This window comes from Desmodus rotundus, chromosome 12 (genome assembly GCF_022682495.2).
Source record: "Desmodus rotundus isolate HL8 chromosome 12, HLdesRot8A.1, whole genome shotgun sequence".
NCBI classification, from domain to species: domain Eukaryota; kingdom Metazoa; phylum Chordata; class Mammalia; order Chiroptera; family Phyllostomidae; genus Desmodus; species Desmodus rotundus.
In genome coordinates, this window is record NC_071398.1 from 50,660,585 (window position 1) to 50,681,592 (window position 21,008).

The following is a 21,008-nucleotide window of genomic DNA, read 5'->3' on the forward strand; positions in this document are numbered from 1 at the left end:
AAAAAAATTACTATTCGTGAGGGCAGGCAGAGGGTTACACAATGCAAGGTCAGTAATACATACCATTCCTATAACAAGAACATTAAACCAAAGTCTTTAGATTCTCAGGTAAAGGGTTTCTTAATCATAAGTCATAGTTCAGATAGCTTTTTGCAAACAAATTCCCGAATTTTGGTTGACAAGCTATAAAATGAGAACACTGAAGAACATTTAGTTTTAAACTAGACTTTTTAACCTGAACCTGGCAAATGCTTTCTTTTTTTTTACTTACAACAACAAAGCAGAAAGTTGGGGCTACAGGAGGCTGGGGGAAAGATGGGTACTTTTCTCTCTGCAGCCTCAGGGATTCTGTATGTGACCGTCTCCTAAAATCTCCAGGCTCTGTGCTTTGAGACGTGGAATGAGTATGTGTGTGTGTATTTCTTTGTCTCTAGAAGCCTTATCATCATTTCATCATTTGACACACTGTCTGTCTCTCTTCCCCCTACCAGAGTGTAAGCCTCATGAGGGCAGGGAGCTCCATTCCTATCAAGGCACCTAGAAATAGTGTCTGGCATACAGCAGCACTCTGAAAATATTTGTTGAATGACTAAATGTCTGTCAATCACTAGGTTCCGAGTCCTGTGCCCGGGGAACCCAACAGGACCCCCGGACAGAAGTCTGCCTTGGAAGCCTCACCTCCTGGAGACATGAAGACCCTCAGACCTGAGCAGCTGCGGGGGCTGCTGGAGCCTGAGAGGACCAAGACGCTGCTGCCTCGGGAGAGCAGGGCCTGGGAGAAGCGTGCCACCTTCCTCAAAGACTGGGTGGCAGTGAAGGTTGGGTCATCCGTCTGTGACAATGACCAGAAAGGTGAGTAGCAGGGGTTCCATGGGAGGTGGCAGGAACGTTAGTGGCCAAACCTGGGAAAGGTAAGACACTCATCACTTCACTCATTTATTCAACACATTTTTATGGAGCCTTGTGACAGTCAGCTTCTGCTGCATAACAAGTCACCCCAAAAACATAGTGGCCTCAGGGGACAGCTGGTTGATGGAAGATGAACTTACTCACATGCCTGTCTGGTTTGAGGGTGCTGACTGTAGTCTCCCTGTTCCCAGAAGCCCCAACCAAGGCTTATTCTCAGAGGTGGTGGCCAGGCAACAGACCAAAACCTCAATTCACAAGCACTTATTAAGCCTCTATTGGCAACCCAGCTGCTCTCGGGCCATTGGCCAAAATAAGCCACCTGGCCAAGGTCAGCGTCAGTGAGGGAGGAAGCTGCCAAGAGTGTGGACACAGGAGGAATGGGCAAGTTGGAGGCATTGGGGGCACAAATGTACCACAAGCACCTACTATCTGTCAGGCTTGAGGGGTCTAGCCATGAGCAAATGGCCCTAGTGGGGCTCAGATTTTTTAAAATCTTAAAAAAAAACCTTCACTTAAGGATATATTTGTTGATTTAGAGAGAAAGGAAGGGGGTGGGGAGAGAAGAGGGAGAAGAGAGACAGAGACATCGACCAGTTGCCTCCCACACACACCCACCCGGGGATCAAACCTGCAACCTTTTGGTGCACAGTGGGATGCTCCAAGCAACTGCGCCACCCGGCCAGGGCTGGAGCTCAGATTTTAGTGGAGAAAACCGACCATAAAAACGTTACTAAATACAAAGACAAGTTGACAGGAGCTGCGAAGACAGTAAAACAGGGTGATGCACAGAGAGTACCGTGGTCGGGGAAGGTGACAGGGCAGAGGGACTCAGCTGTCCCCAGTGCTGGGGGGAGAGCCTGGGGCAGCCTGTGCCAAACACGCAGCAACCCGCAGTGGCGTGGAATTTGCCTGAGTTGGAGGAATCGCGGTGAATGTAGGAGTGACGAGCCACTGCGGGCCGGGTAGGGGCAGCCTGCAGACCTCGGCAAGGAGTGTGCTGGGTATTCTGGTCTCTGAGTATCGGGAAACGCGGGAAGGCTTTGCAGAGGAGATAAACAGAATCTACTGTGAATTTCCAAAAGGTTTCTCTAACCCAGTGGTTCTGAACTGGGGGCGATGGCGCACCCCACTGCCCTCCCCCGGGACGCGAGGATGTCAGGAAACAATTTGAGTTGCCATCTCTGGGAAGATGAGTGGTGGAGGCCAGGGAGGCCACCAGACATCCCGCCAGGTGCAGGGCAGCTCCACCACTAGGAGTCAGGCAGCAGCAATGCCCACAGCGAGGTGGAGAAACCCGGCGTCCATTGAGAATGAATTGTAGGATGAAGCTGGGAGGCCAGTTAGGAGACCCCTGCAAACGCCCGGGAGACAGGTGACCTAGTCAGATGTGGTGACGGAGGACATGGGGTACATGCAGAGACCTGAGAAGAGAGGTCTTGCTCGTGGGCGAGGGGAGGACAGAAGAGATACCAAGGATGAGTCCTGAAATATGGGCCCAAACAGCAAGACAAAGGGGGTGCCATTTGCTGAGATGGGGGCCCCTGAAAGTCCCCCACAGCAGAATGGGGTTGGACCTTCTACCAGGGGTAGGGTCCTTTCTTCTTCCATAGCATGGAGCAGGCCTGGAATAGAGTTGTGGATAATAGGGACCCCTGTTCTGTAGTGAGGAGTTAGTGTGGGCTCCTAGCTGGGCCCTGTGGAGGGAAAGCGGGAAATGCCCATCTTTGGTCTGACCCCTAGTTCTCACCAGCTTAGGGGTGAGGAGGACATTGAAGTTCAATGTGGGGAGATTTACCCCCCAGCGGCCCAGAGCTGGGGAAGCCTCCCTCACCTGGGCGCGGCTCTGCAGCCCTGTGCACCTGCTCCCTCACTCCGTTTGGTGGGCGGCCTGTGCGTGGGGGCTGTCTTACCCATTTGGTAGGTGAAGGAGCAGAGACTCAGGCTGCACAGCTCTGCCAGTGATCCGCTGCGAGCCTTCCAGGTAGTTAGGGACAGAAATGGGATCAGACTTCAGGTCTCCGATTTTCTCTGCCCCACCTGAACCTCATGGGCTCACTGTGTGTGTGTGTGTGTGTGTGTGTGTGTGTTTGTAAGAGAGAGAGAGAGATTAGCAGATAAGGGATAGGATGCCAGGTGGGAAGGGCAACTAGAGGCCCCCAGTTGGCCTGGTCACTCACGCATGACTCCTTTCTCCTCCACTCCCCCCACCCCATCTAGACCTGTCTTCTCAAGAGAGCAGGCGTCCCCAAGAGTGGAACTCAGTGGAAGAAGATGAGTCAGAGGAATGCAAGGTAAGCTGGGGTTCCCTCCTCTTTCACAAATGCCCCACCCTACAGATCTCAGTGAGCTGTCACATTCCCTCCCGGCAACTTCCCTGCTCACAAAAGTCTGTTCAGGGATGTGAGCCCCAAGAGGTCACTCATGGGGAACAGAACACACTCCTATGGCAGTCAGACATGGCGTGGGGGGTCCATGTGGTGTGTGTAACTTCACAGTGTACCCTCTTCACTCATCACGATTTGCCCATTTGTTCGTCTGTCCCCCTTTCCTCCTGCCCAAACTTTCATTTGTCTACTTGTCCATATGTCCATTCCGCTTACCACCCATTCATCCCATCTGTCTATTTGTCCATCTGCCCATCCATCCGTCCGTCCATCCGTCCATCCATCCATCCATCCATCCTTCCGTCCGTCCGTCTGTCCATCCATCCATCCATCCACTCAATCATCCATCTATCCATCTATGTAAACGCCTACTGAGTTTTAATCCAAATACTACGAGTGAAACCAAACCAAATTATCAAGCACATTCCTTTCATTTAAAGACCTGATATTTTCCTGGGGGGGGGATTGGTCAGCGTATAAGCCATTAATATGTGAAATAATAACTGTGGTTCTTTAAATATTTATCTTACGCATTAGCAAAATCACATAACCAGTTTCAGCAGCACACGAGTGTCCCATCTCCCGAGTACGTGTCTGGCCCGGTTCAGAGTGGTTTGCCCCAGAGACACTTGTTGCCTTGAGGGAGGGAGCGGCGGGTAGCACACCAGGACTGTGCAGAAATAAGTGCTGGTTACAGGAAGAAGACGTTAACTGTGGCCAGGAGGCCTATTGGAGAATATCCCAGACGAGAGGACACAATAGACCTGGGGTTTGGGGATGAGTAGGAATGTCCCAGGCAGAACAGGGGAGGGGACACATACACAAAGACATGGCAGCATGACATTGCAAGACCCATCGGGGAAACATTGGAGTTAAGGGGAGAGCGGTGAGAGATGTGGGTGAAACCCTGGCCTGGTGAAGATGGTTCATTCCTTCCACAGCTATTTAGTGAGCAACTACTATGTGCCAGGCACTGTCCAAGGCACCAAAGGTAGTACAGCGAGTGGGATAGAAATGGCTCCTGCCTCCACGGGGCTCCAGTCATAGACGGATGATAAGCTAACGAAGTCACTGAACTTATGCTGAGTGGCAGTAAGTGCTACGGATAAAAACAAAGCAGGCAGAAGGAGTACAGGGTGGGATGGGGTGCTATTTTAAGAAGAGGGTCTAGGGAAGTCCCCACGGAGGGGGAGATACTGGGGTAAAGGCAGGAAGGAGGTAGGGGGCGAGCTGGGCAGATTTCTAGGGGGAAGTGGTTCTAGGCAGAGGGGCGCAGCATGTGCAAAGGCCCTGAGGCAGGAACTTGACTGTCACCTGTGAGGGGCAGCCAGGGTTATCCCTGCAACTAGGGAGGAGGGGAGGGAGCAGTAGAGATGAGGTCACAGAGGTGACGGGGGTAGGGGGTGGATGACACAGGGTTTATCGACCAAAGTAAGAATTTAGCTCTTACACGTGGAAGTGGGAGCAGTAGGAGTGCTGTCAGTGAGGAGGGTCATGTTCCCACGCACATTGTAACAGGATCCCTCTCGCTGCCTCCTTCCATGACAAAGAGGTTGGGTGATTCTCATGGGCAGTGGGAGTCATCGGAGGGAGGTGAGGGTCACCGCAGCCACCCTGGTGGCCCATGTGGAAGGAAGAGGGGTGGATGAGGCCAAGAGAGAGGTGTAGTAGCCACTCAGGGACCTCCAGGTAGGAAAAAAAAATGAGTGGGAATGGTACAGATGAGAGCTGCCACTTGCTTGGTACAAGCTGGAGGCGATTTGAAGCGCTTCTCATTGCTAACTCATTCATTAGCTTGACGCTTGCTCACTCATTATTAACTCCTGAGCCCTGTGAGGTAGTTACTATGGTTTCCTGCCCTTTAAGGTAAGGAAACTATGGCCTGTGATGTCGTTCATTCATTCACCCATTCACCCCGTCATGCCTCGTTCAACCTGCAATTATTTATCCCATTTTACGGGATTGTTTTTGGATGCTCGTTACTGCGCAGCTCTGCAGATAGCTTGCCTGATATCTTGCTAATGATGAGTTTAGCAATTGCACTAAACTCATCATTAATTCAGAGAATTGCCACTGTGAGCCACCTGTCTTCCCATCTTTATCATGGTCTGTCTTTCCATCCATCCATTCACTGGGCAAATATTTATGGAGCTCACACTCTGGGCCAGGTACTGTTCCAGGCACCGGGGAGGCGGCCGTGATCACCGAAGGCTTTGCCCTCACGCGGCACAGAGAAAGAGAAAGCTGGGCATGGGAGGTGGGTAGGGCTGGCGTCTTCCGTGCGCAGGTATTGGGGTGTGCCATTCTAATAGAGCAGTGAAGAGAGGGTCTCCAAGGGAGGTGATGGGAACTGAGAGGTGGCAGATGTGGCAGACAGCAGAGGAGAGGCAGTTAAGGCAGAAGGAACCACAAAGGCTGAGAGGTCAGCACAGGGCGTGACCGCAGCATTAGAAGGAGCAGCCTGGCTGCCCTGTGGAGAAGAGATTGGGGTTGGGCAGGTATCAAGGTCAGAAACAAGATAATGGTGGCTTTGGCCAGGGTGGTGGGAGGCGGTGGAACAGAGGTGCTCAGCTCCTGGCTACGTTTAGAGCAAATGCTGTTGGCGCAGATGCGGGTGGGGGGAGAAAGGCGTGTCAAGGAGGTCCAAAGGACAGATGTAGATAAGAGCCTAGGGAGCTTTTGGGGGTGGAAGGGAGGGATTTTACGATATCCGGGACATGTCCCGTTTAAGATGCCCATTAGATATCCAAGTATCAAAATGGCAAGAACACAGTGAAATTTATAAGGTGGGAATTCAGGAGGGGGATGGGCCAAAAAACCCATGCACAGTTAGGGGTCATTAGAGTCTAGATGGTATTTAAAACAGCCCTGGCTGGTGTGGCTCAGTGGATTGAGCATGGGCTTTTGAATCAAAGGTCACCAGTTCGATTCCAAGTCAGGGCACATGCCTGGGTTGCAGGCCAGGGCCCGAGTTGGGGGCACATGAGAGGCAACCATGCATTGATGTTTCTCTCCCTCTTTCTCCTTCCCTTTCCCTCTGTCTAAAAAAATAAATAAATAAAATCTTAAAAAAAAATAAAACAGTGAGACTTTATATTGCACTTTGGAATTTTCTTTTTTTTTAAATTTTATTTATTTATTTTTACAGAGAGGGGAAGGGAAGAGAAAGAGAGGGAGAGAAACATGAATGTGTGGTTGCCTCTCACACTCCCCCCAGCTGGGGACCCAGCCTGCAACCCAGGCATGTGCCCTGAATGGGAATCAAACCAGTGACCCTTTGGTTCACAAGCTGGCTCAATCCACTGAACCACACCAGCCAGGGCTGCACTTTGGAATTTTAATCACATCTGATCTTTCCTCTTTTGGGGCAAAGGGATACTATGTACTTTATCTTATAATCTAGTCACTTGATTCAAACAGCTGTTCAGTCCGCATGCCACAAAGTGATCCCGCTTTCCCACAGGCAACAATGGTGGCCCCCCTTTTTGTTCCTGTATTGATACTTTCTTCCATTCTGTTTCAGGGCACCACGGAGTGGCCAAGATCCCCTCAACAAACCACCTTACTCCTGATCGTCTGCGTGCTCTTTCTGTTCCTGGTGTTGACAGGGATGCCCATGGCGTTCTACATTTGAGTCCTTCAGAGAGGGACGCCCGACGTCCTGAGAGGGAGGCATCCTGGTGAAATGCCAGGAGTGGGTACTGAATCATATCAAATGCCTTTCACCACCCATCCACATGATTTTATTTTTGGTATTTAATCTTTGGTGTGAGGTTTTGCATCACTGTATTTCATTGAACTTAAGGCATCAGTGACTGTAAAATGTGTAATTTTATACACCACGGGGAAAGAAAGAAGTGCTATTTAATGGTAAGATGCCACCAAGCGCGAGATGCAGCGTGACTTCAGAGAAGGTAAAAATTGTAGCTTGAGAAATATCAATCCCTTGACATTTAGAGAGAATTCACCGGTCAATGTGTCAGGCCCTAGAGCTGTTGAGGGACGGTCCAGCTAATCCTTGGATGGCTTTCTCAGTTTCTCCCCGTGTTATCTGCTTATTAATCCTTTTTGATTTACTAATTTTGACAATTTAGTCTTCTTTTATCCCCTAGAACAGTCTTCATTCCGTTCAGTTTTTCAGAGTATCAGCTCAATTATTAATATTATTTTATAATTAAACAAAATCTTATCTTTCTTTGGTTCTATCCCCTTTCTTCCTTTCAATGTCTGTTTGCAGTTTACCCATCATTATTAGATTTTTCCCAAAGGTTTTCAAGTTTATTATTATTTTTCTGAAAAAACAGTATTAGGATTTATGTGTGCCCATTATTTCTGTACCTTTTGTTTTTCTTTCATATGTATCGGGTTTATCCTTTATTTCGATTCCTTGTCTCTGTTTTTGAGTAAATTCACTTGTGTTCTCTTTTGACAACATTACTTGCCATGACCCCACACTTAGTCATACAAATGTACTTTAACTATAGCCCGGCCGTCTTAACGTCTGACCGTTCATGTTGCCTAAATACTAGATTGTAGTGTTTCTAAAGAGTACTTTGAAACTCGGTGATTGGGATTACTTAAAATTAGTTTTGCTTCCTTGATTTACTGCACCATGAACAGAGAATGTGGCCTATAATGTATCTGCTTTCCAAACATTTAGAAAAAGCTTTTATTGTGGCCTAGAACATGTCCAGCATTTCTGTGTGTTTCATGGACATTTAAGTGGAAAATTCTGTCTGCAGAATTCAAAACTCTACATGTCTGTTAATAAACTCATTCTTATCATGTTGTTCAGGGTCAGGCGTTACCTAATTTTGGCCTATCTTATCTGTCAGAAACCAGTAAGGTTATGTGAGCGCTGGCCCACGTGGTTCAGTTGGTTGGAGCATCAGCCCATACACCAAAAGGTGGCAGGTTCGATTCCCGGTCAGGGCACATAACTAGGTTGCGGGTTTGATCCCGGTCATGGCATGTATGGGAGGCAACCAACTGATGTTTCTCTCTCTTTCTCTCTCCCTTCCTCTCTCTCTAAAATCAATAAATGTATTTTTAAAAAAATTTTAAAAAAGGTGATGTGAAAATCTGTTAGTACAATTGTTTGTCAATATATTTTTATAATCTTTGCTTTATGTATTCATAGACTGTGTATTTGATGCATATAAGTATAGCATTGTTATGTCTTTGCCAAATAATATATGTACACACCATGCACAGTGCCTGGCATTCAGTAGGAACTCAATAAATGTTAGTGAAAACCTGATTCTGACTCCTTTGTCAAATATAAAATGGTCTTTAACCAATTTAATCCTTTGCCTTAAATCTTAACTTGTCTGATAGTGGTTGACACTGCCGTCCTGATTTTTAAAATTCCTTTGTGCGTGCAGACTCTGTGTCATCTTGTTTTGACAGGACTTCCGGCGGCCTCTCCTGAGTGTGCTGGCGGAATTCTGGAGAAGTATCAGATCCTCTCTCTTCAGTCCTTTCTCGGGCTGGTTGTATTCAACGAGCCACACCTGAGGAACATACTTCTCCACTGTTAGATTCCTTAGGATTTGATTGGTTGCAAATAGAGAAGCTCAATTCAAATGAGCCTAAGCCAAGGATGTCAAACTCATTTTCCCCGGGGGCCACATCAGCCTCATGGTTGCTTTCAAAGGGCCGAATGTAATTTCAACTCCTTAACAGTTAGGACTGTATAAATGTAACTGCTCCTTAACTGTTAAGGGGTTGAAATTACATTCGGCCCTTCCTTAACTGTTCTACTGGCTTAAGTAAAAAGATGAATTATTCACTCACGTTGTGCCAAAGTTCAGGCTGAAATTGGCTTAATTTATAGCAGGTTCCTTCCTCGGGCCTTTCCTCTCCATGGCCCTCCAGCGCCTACCTTTTAGGGGTGACCTCTCTCTCTTCCACATGGCTGGATGGGGTGGCTGTCAATGCCCCTGTGCTCACCTCTGCCACGTGGCAAAGTGGGGCACTGGAGGCAGATTCTGGTCATACGCACCCCACCCCTGTAGCTGCTCTGTGGCTGGGACCAGAGTCTTTACTTAGTGTTAAAGGAACAGCAGCTGCAAAGGCCTGAGACAAAGATGAGCTTAGGAGGAGCAGGTGGAGAATGGGCTGCAGGTGGGTGAGATGGAAATGGAGGTGGGGGATGCACGTGGAGACCATCCTGGGGGCTCCTGAGCTCAGACAGTGCCACAGTCCCGATAAAATTTGTGGGATATTGAAAGTAATCATGATGCTAATAAAAATCACATGAGCTGTGGCCACTCGCTTGGGCTGTATCATATAGCAGGAACACCATCTCATTGATGGTGGATGCAGCCACTACACCCTTGAAGGTCTGTTTTCCACACAACAGCCAGAAAGTCCCCCATTAAACCATAATTAACACCATTCAGCCCTGGCTGGTGTGACTCAGTGGATCGAGTGCCAGCCTGCAAACCAAAGGGTCACCAGCTTGATTCCCAGTCAGGGCACAGGCCTGGCTTGCGGGCCAGATCCCCAGTAGGGGGCGCACGAGAGGCAACCACACATTGATGTTTCCCTCTCTTTCTCCTTCCCTTCCCTTCCCCTCTCTCTAAAAATAAATAAAATATTTAAAAAATAAAAAACAAAAAAACACCATTCAGCTCTGGCCGGGTAGCTGAGTCCAGGTGGCTGAGTTGGTGGGGGTGTCCTCCCTCCCATACACCAAAAGTTTGCAGGTTCGATTCCCAGTCAGGGCACCCACGTAGGTTGTGGGTTCATTCCCTGGTGCAGGTGTATACCAGAGGCAATTGATGGATGTTTCTCTCTCACATCTTTCACTTCCCCTCCCTCTCTCAGGTGAGGATTAAAAAAATCCTCACACACTTCAGCAGTAAAAGTCAAAGTCCTCACAGTGGCTGTCCAGACCCACAGGACCTGCCATGGGTGTCACCCTTCTGTCCCCTTCCCTCCACTCCAGACTCACTGACCTCTGTGCTGCTCACACAGCCTATCACGTGCCTGCCTCAGGACATTTGCACTGACTGTTCCCTCTGCCTGGAAAGCTCTTCCCCCAGAAGCTCACGTGCTCTACCATTTCAGGTTTCTGCTCAAACGTGGTCACCTCCTTCGAGAGCCCTCCCCTGACCTCCCCCTGTAGGTCACCATCTCCCTGTCTTTACAATTATGCATCAATGTATTCTTGTCTAAGATCTTAACAGCCACTTCTCGTCTGGTGGCTCTCCCTGGGGAAACTGAGTCCTAGGAAGGCTAAGCTGGGGAGGGGGTTGTAAAGTTCAGGCTGTGTCTCACAGTAGCCCCCCGCCCCCCCCATACCTACACCAGCTTGTGGGACGCCACGCTTTCCGACCTCCATCCCACGCACTTGAAGCTTCCCTGTCCCCTCCTGGAAAGGGACATGTTGGACCCACAGTAGCGTCTGTCCGTCGCATCTGGTGAACACGGCGGAGGGGGAAATGTATCAAATATGGCCAGTGTAAAATCAACGGGAAAAAAAGCCGCGTGCCAATTCATGTTTTTTGCCTTCTCTGTAACCCAGTTTCAAACGCTCCGAAACGAGGTTTTTGCCTAACTCTTCCACCAGGGGGCGCAGCCTCTCCCACAGCATGAAGGACCCAGGGCAGACTCTTACCACCTCCTGCACCTCTTGCCCTGCAGACATTGCCCTGCGCTTGCGCACAGTGATCAGGCCGGTTTTCTTACAAGCAGCAGGGAATCTGGCAACGTGGCAGGCCCCTCCCACGGTCTCAGTGAATTAGGTCATTCTAAAGAATGCCACTTCTGGTGGCAGCTGTGAGAGTTTAGGCCAACTATAGAAACGCCTCTGCTGCGGAGGGCGTTTCTCTGGTACTCATTTCGCTCATTCCTCCGTTCACCCGGCATTCCCTGAGCTCCTGCCGTGCGCTGAGGCTGGAGCTGGGCGAGTTTGGGTCAGAGGGAGGAGCCAGACCATGTGGTCCATAGTCCGGAGGGAATGTTAGGGCTGGTGCTGAGGATGTTCACCTGTTATTCACACAATCGACCTATCAACTTTTTTTTTAGGGGGGGAGGAGAGGGAAATAGCGATGTAAGAAACATAAATTGGCTGACTTCTGTAGGCAACCAGACTGGGGACCAAACTCACAATCCAGACACGTGCCCTGACTAGGAATCCAACCGGCAACCTTTCAGTTTGCAGACTAAAGCCCAACCAAAGGAGCCACGCCACCTGGGGCCCTGGCCTATTAATTTATATCTCCTGAGGCTCGAGCTGGGTCAAGTCTGTGGAACAGGTTGGAAACAACTGTGTCGTCCTCACCCATGAATGACTCCAGGGCTATTATGTGCTGAGGCCTGAGCTCTGCCAAGTTTGGGTCACAGGAAAGAACCAGAATGTGTGGCGTCTGACTTAGGGGATTTAGGGCTGTTACTGAGGATGCTGGCCTACTATTCATTCATTTACCTGGCCTATTAAATTTATATCCACTAAGGACGGGACCTACTGTGTGCTGAGACCTGGGTTGGGCGATGTCTGGGGTACAGGGAGGAAGCAACTACCATATTTTGCTGTGTATAATATGCACTTTTTTGCTAAAATTTTTGAGGGGAAAAAGATGCACATTATAAATGGATATAATGATCACATACTATAGGCATAATCATCCTGTGTATAATGCACACAAAAACATCGGTGCACGTTACACAATGGAGCGCATTATACACAGCAAATATGGTATGTCAGCCCCAACCCTGAATGATTTCAAGGCTGGTGCTGGGATGTACAACTGTTCATTCAGTCAGTCACCCAGCACTTCTTGAGGAAATACTGTGTGCCAGGCCTGTCCAGAAGATGTTACAAGTAAACAAGGCACTCTCTCCTCCCAGGCCCTCACCAACGAGGCTGAACCTTTCATTAATTTATTGAACAAATGCCTGCTCAATCATGAAATCAACTACAAGGCCAGCCAGAGACCCACAGGTACTTATTTGGGTCTGCCTTGGTGGGTCACGTTTATAACTGAGAGGTGGTGGGGAGGAGGGGTCAGGGAGTCCAGCAGATGTAGGGCGCAGTCCCAGCCTTGTGACATCCTCCCTATGTGACCTTGGGCAAGTCACCAAGCTTCTCCGAGCCTCGGTGTCCTCACAGGCAGCGCGGGGGTGAGAGGGTATCTCCCCGCAGTGCCGTGAGGTTGGAGATAAGGCGTAAACACGCTCAGCACAGTGCCTGGTCCAGGAGTCCGCGTTAACCCTCGGCTCTTATTCTGCTGGTCCCTGGAGGTTTTTGCAGGGTCACTAACTGCTAACAGGCTTCTCCTCCCCGGGCGAGTGCAGGTGTTCAGTCAAGTGTGGCGGCTGGGCAGTGCTGTCCCTGAACAGGCTGTGCTGGTGGGGCTTCCTGTCGGTGTGCGTCCTCTGGTGCCGAATAAGGGCAGAGGAGAAGCCGAAAGTCCTGCCGCAGCCGCAGCACTCGTAGGGCCGCTCTCCCGTGTGCACAATGTGGTGCTGGATCAGGTAGGCGCGGTTGCGGAAGGCCTTGCCGCACTCGGGGCACGCGTAGGGCCGCTCCCCGGTGTGTATGCGCCGGTGCAGCGTGAGTGCAGATCCCTGGCTGAAGGCCTTGCCGCAGTCCCCGCACCGGAAGGGCTTCTCGCCAGTGTGAATCTTCTGGTGTTCGAGGAGGGAGGACACGTGGCTGAAGGCGGATCCGCACTCCAGGCACTTGTAGGGCCTGGCGCCGGTGTGCACCAGGTGGTGCTGCGCCAGGTGCGAGCGGTTGCTGAAGGCGCGGCCGCAGTCCCCGCACTCGTAGGGCCGCTCACCCGTGTGCACACGGCGGTGCTGACTCAGGTGCGACACCTGCGTGAAGGCCTTGCCACACTGTGTGCACACGAAAGGCTTCTCACCTGTGTGGATGCGCCGGTGCTCGGCAAGCGAGGCACTCTGGCTGAAGGGCGCGCCACACTCCGAGCACGTGTAGGGCTTCTCGCCCGTGTGCACACGCCGGTGCTGCGCCAGGTGCGCCACCTGCGTGAAGGCTTTGGCGCACTGGCCGCAGGCGTAGGGCCGCTCGGTCGTGTGTGTGCGCTGGTGGCGCAGCAACGCCGAGGAGAAGCGGAAGGCCTTGGGGCACTGGGCGCAGGCAAACGGCTTCTCTCCGGTGTGCACGCGCTGGTGCTCCAGCAGGGCCGCGCGGCTGCGGAAGGCCTTTGCACACTGGCCACAGGCGAAAGGCCGCTCGCCCGTGTGCATGAGCCGGTGCTGTGCCAGGTGCGCGGGGCGCACGAAGGCCTTCCCGCAGTCAGGACACGCGTGCGGCCGCTCGCCCGTGTGCGTGCGCCAGTGCGCTGCCAGGTAGGAGCCCTGGCTGAAGGCCTTGCCGCACTTGTCACAGGTGTGTGGCCGCTCACCCGTGTGCACGCGCCGGTGCAGGGTCAGGTGCACGCGCTGGCTGAAGGCACGCCCACACTCCGGGCACGCAAACGGCTTCTCCCCTGTGTGTGTCCTGCGGTGCAGGGTGAACGCCGAGCAGTAGCGGAAGGCCTTGCCACAGTCTTCGCACTTCCAAGGCTCCCGGGGGGCCCTGGCTGCTGCATCCTTTGGGCTCTTTCCCTGTGCACCGCGCTTCTGGGGCCCGCGGGTGGCCTGGGTAATGGGAGGGCTTGGTCTGGTTCCTGGGACATCTCCAAAGTCATCACTCCCCAGGGCACTGTCCCCAGTGGGGTCTTCCTCATGGGCCTCTGCCTTCAAACTGCCTTCCTGGTTTTCCTGTTGCTCCTTGAAGTGACTTTCATGTATCCAGGCTTCTCCCAACTGGGAGCCCCGGCAGACGGCAGTCACCGGGAGTCCATCCATCCCTGCTCCTGAGCTGCTGCCTCAATTTTGCCCCTCGGTGCCAGATCTGGAAAAAATAGAAGGAAAAAGCCAAAGAGGTCTGTCATTTGTCCTCTGCTGGGAAGAGGCCAGCACTGGGTCTCAATCTCTATAAAGGTGACAGTTTGGATCAGATCACTGTGGCCAGAGATGGTCCTGTGTCTTGGAGGGCAGGAGCAACATCCCTGGCCTCTATACAACTGGATGTCAGTAGCCCTGCCGCCACCACCCAGGTGTGACAACCAAAAACATCTGCAGACATTGCGAGGTATTCTCTGGGGTACAAGACCACCCATGGTTGAGAATCACTGACTTAATGGAACTAAAAACAATTAAAAAAGATCCTGCACAAACATAAACCCTTCAGCTCTCACATGCAGCTTCGTACCAGGACCAAAATGTGAGTCCCCACTCCTTCCATATGTAGAAGCTCTAACCCTTCACTGATGGTATTTGGAAGTGGGGCCTTTGGAAGGTGTTTGGGGTTAAATGGGGTCATGAGGGTGGGGCCCCCACGATGGGATCAGTGTCCTCATTAGAGAAAGAGAGCAGAGCTGGCTCTCCCCACCATGCAAGGACTCAGTGAGAAGGTGACCATTTACAAGCCAGGAAGAGAGTCCTCGCCAGGACCTGGACCATGGTGGAACCCTGTTCTCAACCTTCCAACCTCCAGAACTGTGACAAAATAAATATCTGTCGTTCAAGCTGCCCAGTCCATGGTATTTTGTCATAGCAGCCTGAACTGACTCATACACCCACAAGGACGGTTCCCTTTTTGGGAGAAAAGTCAGTCCACTCCACACCGAGAGGAAAAATTAGCCCCCACATCCCACGCACCATATAATGCTGAGGGGAGTGTGCGCTGGGGAAACCACATTCCCTAGGATAGCTGAAGACACACATCCCCAGTGGCCCAGGCTTACAATTTCTGGAATGTGGTACACATGTGTGCCAGGAGGCCTATTGGAGACTATATCAGCCAAACATCAGAATCAATCCAACCACCCATCAGCAAGAGACTAGACAACTAACCTGGGTATGTTCACACGACGGAACAGCTCACGGCATAAATACAAATGACTGTCAGCTAATGCACCAGCTCAGAACCTCAAATACGGGGTCTGCAAACGAGGTAGGACGCAGAATTTATCAGGTATAATAGGGCCCTGGCTGGTGTGGCTCAGTGGATTGAGTGCGGGCCTGTGAACTAAAGGGTCACGGGTTTGATTGCTAGTCAGGGCACATGCCTGGGTTGTGGGCCAGGTCCCCAGTACGGGGCGCACCAGAAGCAACAACGCAGGTATAATACAGTTTAGGCTTTAAAACAGGCAACATGAAGCCATTTCTTTTTTTAAGGATTATGTGGCAAAGGTTTACAGGCCCACCCTGGCCTGGGACCATCGCCTGTGACAGATGCAGAGATCAGTCTGTCTACAGGCTTGGCCACTTACAAAAAGTCCCAGGGGACTTGTGGGCACAGCATCATCTGAGAGGCGCTGGTCTTGGCCATTCTGAAGCCAACGCGACAGTATTAGCATGGCAGAATGATGACCAGCACTCACTGGACACAGAGCTATGTGCCTGGCACTCTTTAAGCCCACACATTAGCTCGTTTATTTCTCAGCGAGGGCCCTAGAAGTGGCAACGCCAGGGCCCATGCTGGGGCCTCCAGGCTGCAGACCTCATCCTCTACAACGCCCCCGCCTGCCTGGGGCGTGCACTGCTCTCGTTCCAGAAACACAGGCGTGCTCCTGTCTTGGGGCCTTCGCACCCGCTGTCCCAGGTGCCTGGAGTGCTCTTCCCCCAGCACAGGCCTCGGAGCACAGGGACTTCTGAGCCGGGACCTGTAGTTCTGCTGCACCCCCAGGGCCGCCTGCAGGCCCGTGCCAGCCCAGCTGAGGGCATGGTGCCCACCTCATGGTCTCCGGGCATCAGGTGCTGTCCATGTCACTCAGGCTGTGGGCCCTGCTCTGGCCTCACACCTCAATGGGTACAGTCGGCATCTGTGGGAGAAAGAAATAGGGACCTGTGAAGGAGGATTCTGAGGCAGATACGGGCAGGCGGAGCAAAAATGCAGGGTGTTCAGTGGGTGTGCACATGTGAGAGGCAGGTGGAGTCAGCGGGGCAAGCCCAGGAAGAGCACACACACACACACAGGCGATGGAAGGGGAGACACAGACATGCTCAGGGGCAGACACACATCATGTCACACACAGACACACCTGGAATTGTATAGAATCACATCTCGGGGGGCAGTTATGGCACCCCTCACTCTGGCCTGGCACGCACACCCCCCCACACAGGAGGCAGGCAGTATTGCACACGGGCACCGCTCCAAGCGCATCTGCATTGTTGCACATGCACGTGTAGCTACACACACAGGTGACACACAACTCCAGCACGCAGACTCGCGCTTGGGCGCACACACAGAGTGACACAAGCACACCCAAGCCGCCCAGCTGCACGCGGACAGGGACACGCACTAAGCATTCCGCACATTTGCACACCCAGACACATATACGTGGAATCACACCCCTCACATCCAGGAGAACAAGCTGTACACGTGCCCAAAGTCACACACGGGCAGAGGTCCCCACATGCATAGACACACGCTCGTTTATGCACAGCCACCAGGGTCAGGCAGGCGCAAACTACACAGTGACATGTGGGGACAGACTGGTGCGCTAAGGCTGAGTGGCACGAACAAGCTACACACCTGCACGGGCACAAAGTTCTGGAGTCACGCAGGTGCAAACACACGGTTACCCATGCACACGCCGTTGGAGTCACGGAGTGTCTCCACAGAGACACACAACACGGACACGGGCATATCCACTCCCGCATGCACGCACCACATACCCATGCCCTCGCCCCCTGGTACCAGTTCTAAAGGCCTGGGGTGGCTGCCGCCTAGCCTCGTGGGTTCGGGCCGGATTTCCCTCTGTCTCCTGCTCTACCAGGCTCGCGCAGACCTCCTGTGACACCCTCGCCCCGCGGTGGCACTGACGTGCAGCCCGCACAAGTCCCTTGGAAGGAGCCCCAGTGCCAAGTCGGTAAGGCTGCGCGTGCGCACAGAGAGAGGTTGGCCCGCACACGGCTCTAAAAACTACAACTCCCACAAGGCACCGCGCTCCGTCTGTGCAAAGACTGAGTCCCGCAGCACTTGAGTCAACCAAACTACAACACCCAGAAGACCCTGCGTCGGAATTGAGTGGGACTAGGAGTCCCTGCGGGCCTAAGCAGGGGCGGGGGGATGGGGGCGGGGCTTGGATTGCCCAGAGCTCCGCCCACCGCGTCCTGGAAGCAGGGCTGTGGGCAGGACCAGTCTCGTGAGGGCTGGACTCTTCTTCCTCAGGAGCGGCCACAGTTCACAGGCTTAGAAAAACAAGAGGGGGCTACAGGTGGTGTGGCTATCAAACCTGGGTTGCGGGGCGGGTCCCCCTTTGGGGGTGAGCAAGAAGTTCAGTTTAGGTCCTTCTGGGTTCGGCTGGGCCCACGCCCGCCATCTGTGGTCGCTGCTGGGCCTCCAGGGGCTGGGTCCCCTGAGTGGCCAGCCTCTGCTGAGTCAGCTCCTCTGCTCCTTGAACTCAGTCCCCCTGCAACAGACCAGCCCGGGCCTGTTCCCGTGGCTGCGGCTGGGGTTCACAGAGAGTGCACCGAAACCACAAAGCCTCTTGAGTCCTAGGCCCGGCATGGCCACGTTTCCACCTTCACAACATTCCACTGGCCAAAGTCACCTGCAAGGACAGCCGGGAGTGGGAATTCGCACACATTGCAAAGTGGGTGGGCTCAAGGAGGGGAGGAAAATGAAGGGCATTTCTTGCACTCTGTTACACACACTTAAATGTGGCACACACATACAGATTGGGTTCGCACACACTCCTCCACTGTAAAAAATGTGCAAGGATCTTCTAACTGCTCTTCAAGGGAGGTTTTCCCAGAACTTTCCTATCAGGGCCAGCCCCGTTCAGACACAGACAGATCCCTCTCTGTGTATGTATCTATTTATACGCGTCTACCCATCTATGAGAGACTGGGTTTTACTGGAACGAATCGGCTCAGGTGACTGTGGGAACTGGAGTCTACAGTCTGTAGGGCTGGCCGGCGGGCTGGAGGCTCAGGCAGGAGCTGACTATGCAGTAGAATTTCTTCGTCCTTGCAGGAAAGCCCAGTTTTTGCTCTTAAGACCTTCGGCTGATTGTATGAAGCCCACCCACGTTACTAAGGGCAAGCTTTACCTAGAGCGGACAGACTGTTGATGTTAACCACACCTCCACAATACCGTCGTGGCAACACCTGAATTAGTGTGTGATTCAATCACTGGGTGCTGGACCCTGGCCAAGTCAACGCATAAAACAACCATCACAGGAACGTCCTGGGCAAGTAGGTAGAAAGCTAGAGAGAAGGGACAGAGAAAGACAAATGAGATAAATGGTAGCTCTCATTGTTACAGCGGCACCCCACTACTCCTTGTTAATTTGTTCTGGAACTCGTGACGAGTGCTGAAACCAGTGAGTGCAGGGCTTGACCGGTTCTGACGTGGATGAGTACCGAGGTATGACTGTATTAGAAAAAATCACCAATAAGCCTTGCTTACCATTTTTTATCTTTTATTTATTGATTTTTAAAAACAGAAAGGGGGAGAGAGAGAAAGAGGGAGAAACATGAATTTGTTGTTCCACTTATTTACGCATTCGTTGGTTGATTTTTGTATGTGCCCTGACCAGGGATCAAACCGGAAGCCGTGGTGCATCGAGATGATGCTCTAACCAACTGAGCTACCCAGCCAGGGCCACCAACTGTACTTTTAAAAAGTGGTCCTATGCTATCCCCTCTGAGGATGTGAAGCAAGAGCCTAGACTGTGCGCATGTGCACGCACGTGTGTGGGTGGGACGTGGACAAGAAGGAGACTGTCCCAGGCATTCTCAATGGCCGAAGGGGAAGGGATGGATAGATTGTCATCTGTTCACTGCTCCGTGCTTGTCCATTCCAGGCCCTGGTGTCCAGAGGGGAGGGGAGGAGTGGAGACCTGCGTCCTGAACCTGGCTGTCCCCACAGTGGAGTGACATCAGCCAGTGTACTGAAGAGGGGAAGAAGGGGGAGCCAGCGGGACGAGATGGGGATAATGGTGAGAGACGATGGGAGAGAAAAGCAGGGTGATGAGGGGGAAGGCAGCTGAGGCAGAGAGACCACCTGAGAGGAGGTGGAGAGAGACCATCAGAGACATCGGTAGGAACAGGGATGTGGAGAACTGTGGGGATGGTGACGGTGTTGGGAGGGAAGGAAGGAAAGGCAGGCGAAAGGGGAGACAAGGTGAGGGCTGGGCAGAGGGAGAAGGAGAATGCCATAAGGACAAATAGAGCTGGGAAGGGGAGCGGAGAAGAGAGAAGAAGACCAAGGAAGGGCAGGAGGAAGAGGGACAACAGAAGACCCCATGAGAGGACCCACAGCTGGAGACGCGGAGACAGACATAAAATCAAACACAGGGATAAACAGAAATGGAAGGAAAATGTGGGGAAGCAAAGCAGAAAGATGGGGAGAGCCTGGGAAAGGGGAATCTGGATGGGTCTAGTGAGCCCCAGAGGGGATGTGGTGCCAAAGGACAGATGCCTGCAGAGATGCAGGGAGAGAGGAGCAAGTCCTGAGGGTCCCGGGGCCCTTGAGCGAGATTCCCTCCTCCCAGCAAAACGCACAAAGGCCCCTGTGATTGAATGTGGGGTTCCAGGCTCCGGAAGTGCAGCTGCGGGCCTCAGGTGAGCCGGGCTTTGTACAGGAAGTGAAGAGATGTCAGAATCACGGGGAGGCATAGACAGGAATGGAGGGAGGGTAGGAGATGGGAGACAAAGGGTGGCAGTGTCGGATGTGGAGGTGTGTATGCGACCCAATGCGACCCCGGAGCTTCTGTTTGGGTGCGGGGGGCAGGATGCACTGGGGATGGGCTCCGTGGCCTTCCCACACACAAACACGCATCCCTGCCGCATGGCGAGGAAGGGATAGACTAGCAAGAGAGATGAAGACAGGAATGGGGGAGACGGGTGAGGACGAGGAAATAAAATAGATGACACAGAGAGAGAAACGGAGAGAGAGCAGAATGTGTCTTACTAAATCTTCCAAATGATTGATAAAGCAATTCTCTGCAAAATATTACAAAAAGTAAAAAAAAAAAAAAGAGAGAGAAAGCTGTCTAGTTTATTTTAGCCATGAATGACTTTGATTGACAACTAGCCAAAAGACGGAGAGTTGACCTAACTTTACTTTTTAAATCCTTACCCGAGATCAGGCTTATTGATTTTAGAGAGAGAGGGAGGGAAGAAGGAAGGGAAGAAGAGAGAGGGAGAGACAGACAGACAGATAGACATCATTGTGAGAGAGAAACATCAATCGAGTTCCCTCCCACAAACTTCTGGACGGATCGAGCACACAGCCCAGGTGTGTGCCCAGAGTGAGAGCTGAACCTGCAGCCTCTGGCGCACAAGATGACGCTCCAGTCAACGGAGCCACCTGGCCAGGGCCCGGCCGACCTAACTTTGTTGGGCATGGGTGACTTTGGTGCAATAACTGGTGGAAATGTGCTGTCAGAAAAAGAGTGTAGCGAGTGTGAAAGAGAAGTTCTAAATAAAATTGTAATTAAACCAACCCTGCACGAAACAAGTAAGGTTTCTCCCAGTGATGTTTAGATGAGGTATCAACATGTCCGGGATGTCCGTGGGGTGACACGTCAGGTTTGAGCCCCAACTTGAAGACAAAGCAAAGAAGAAAAACAAGGTAACGGGAGCAACACAGTGCTGGGTGTGTCCACGCCTCCCACCGTCTCCACCCTGCCAGGTGGGTGTCAGAATCCTAACCTTAAGAGAGAAAAGTCAGGTTTGGAA

At 52.1% G+C, this 21,008-nt stretch overlaps 2 protein-coding genes across 6 annotated transcripts in view; one reads left to right on the forward strand and one right to left on the reverse strand.

Annotated features, from left to right (window-relative positions):
* The window catches only part of SMIM17 (small integral membrane protein 17), a 38,415-nt gene extending 29,868 nt beyond the window's left edge, over window positions 1-8,547 (forward strand). For both annotated transcript variants that reach the window (XM_053916007.2, XM_045203846.3), the window contains 3 exons: window positions 612-852; window positions 3,127-3,200; window positions 6,817-8,547. In XM_053916007.2, coding sequence (XP_053771982.1) covers window positions 690-852; window positions 3,127-3,200; window positions 6,817-6,927 — 348 coding nt within the window. In that variant the 5' untranslated portion in view covers window positions 612-689 and the 3' untranslated portion in view covers window positions 6,928-8,547. The remainder of the gene's footprint in view (window positions 1-611; window positions 853-3,126; window positions 3,201-6,816) is intronic.
* Window positions 8,548-12,158: 3,611 nt separating this feature from the next.
* On the reverse strand, window positions 12,159-17,193 carry ZNF835 (zinc finger protein 835). 4 transcript variants are annotated; one of them, XM_045203842.2, is made up of 4 exons: window positions 17,017-17,193; window positions 16,050-16,138; window positions 15,168-15,256; window positions 12,159-14,163 (listed from the first exon to the last, which is right to left on the reverse strand). In XM_045203842.2, exon 4 carries the CDS (start codon window positions 14,115-14,117, stop codon window positions 12,558-12,560), a length of 1,560 nt encoding a protein of 519 aa, XP_045059777.2. In that variant the 5' UTR covers window positions 14,118-14,163; window positions 15,168-15,256; window positions 16,050-16,138; window positions 17,017-17,193; the 3' UTR covers window positions 12,159-12,557. The 4 variants fall into 4 exon arrangements, with proteins under 4 accessions (XP_045059777.2, XP_045059776.2, XP_024426283.3 ...); XM_045203841.2 differs by lacking the exon at window positions 15,168-15,256; XM_024570515.3 differs by having other exon boundaries at window positions 15,168-16,138.
* Between the last annotated feature and the right edge of the window lie 3,815 nt (window positions 17,194-21,008).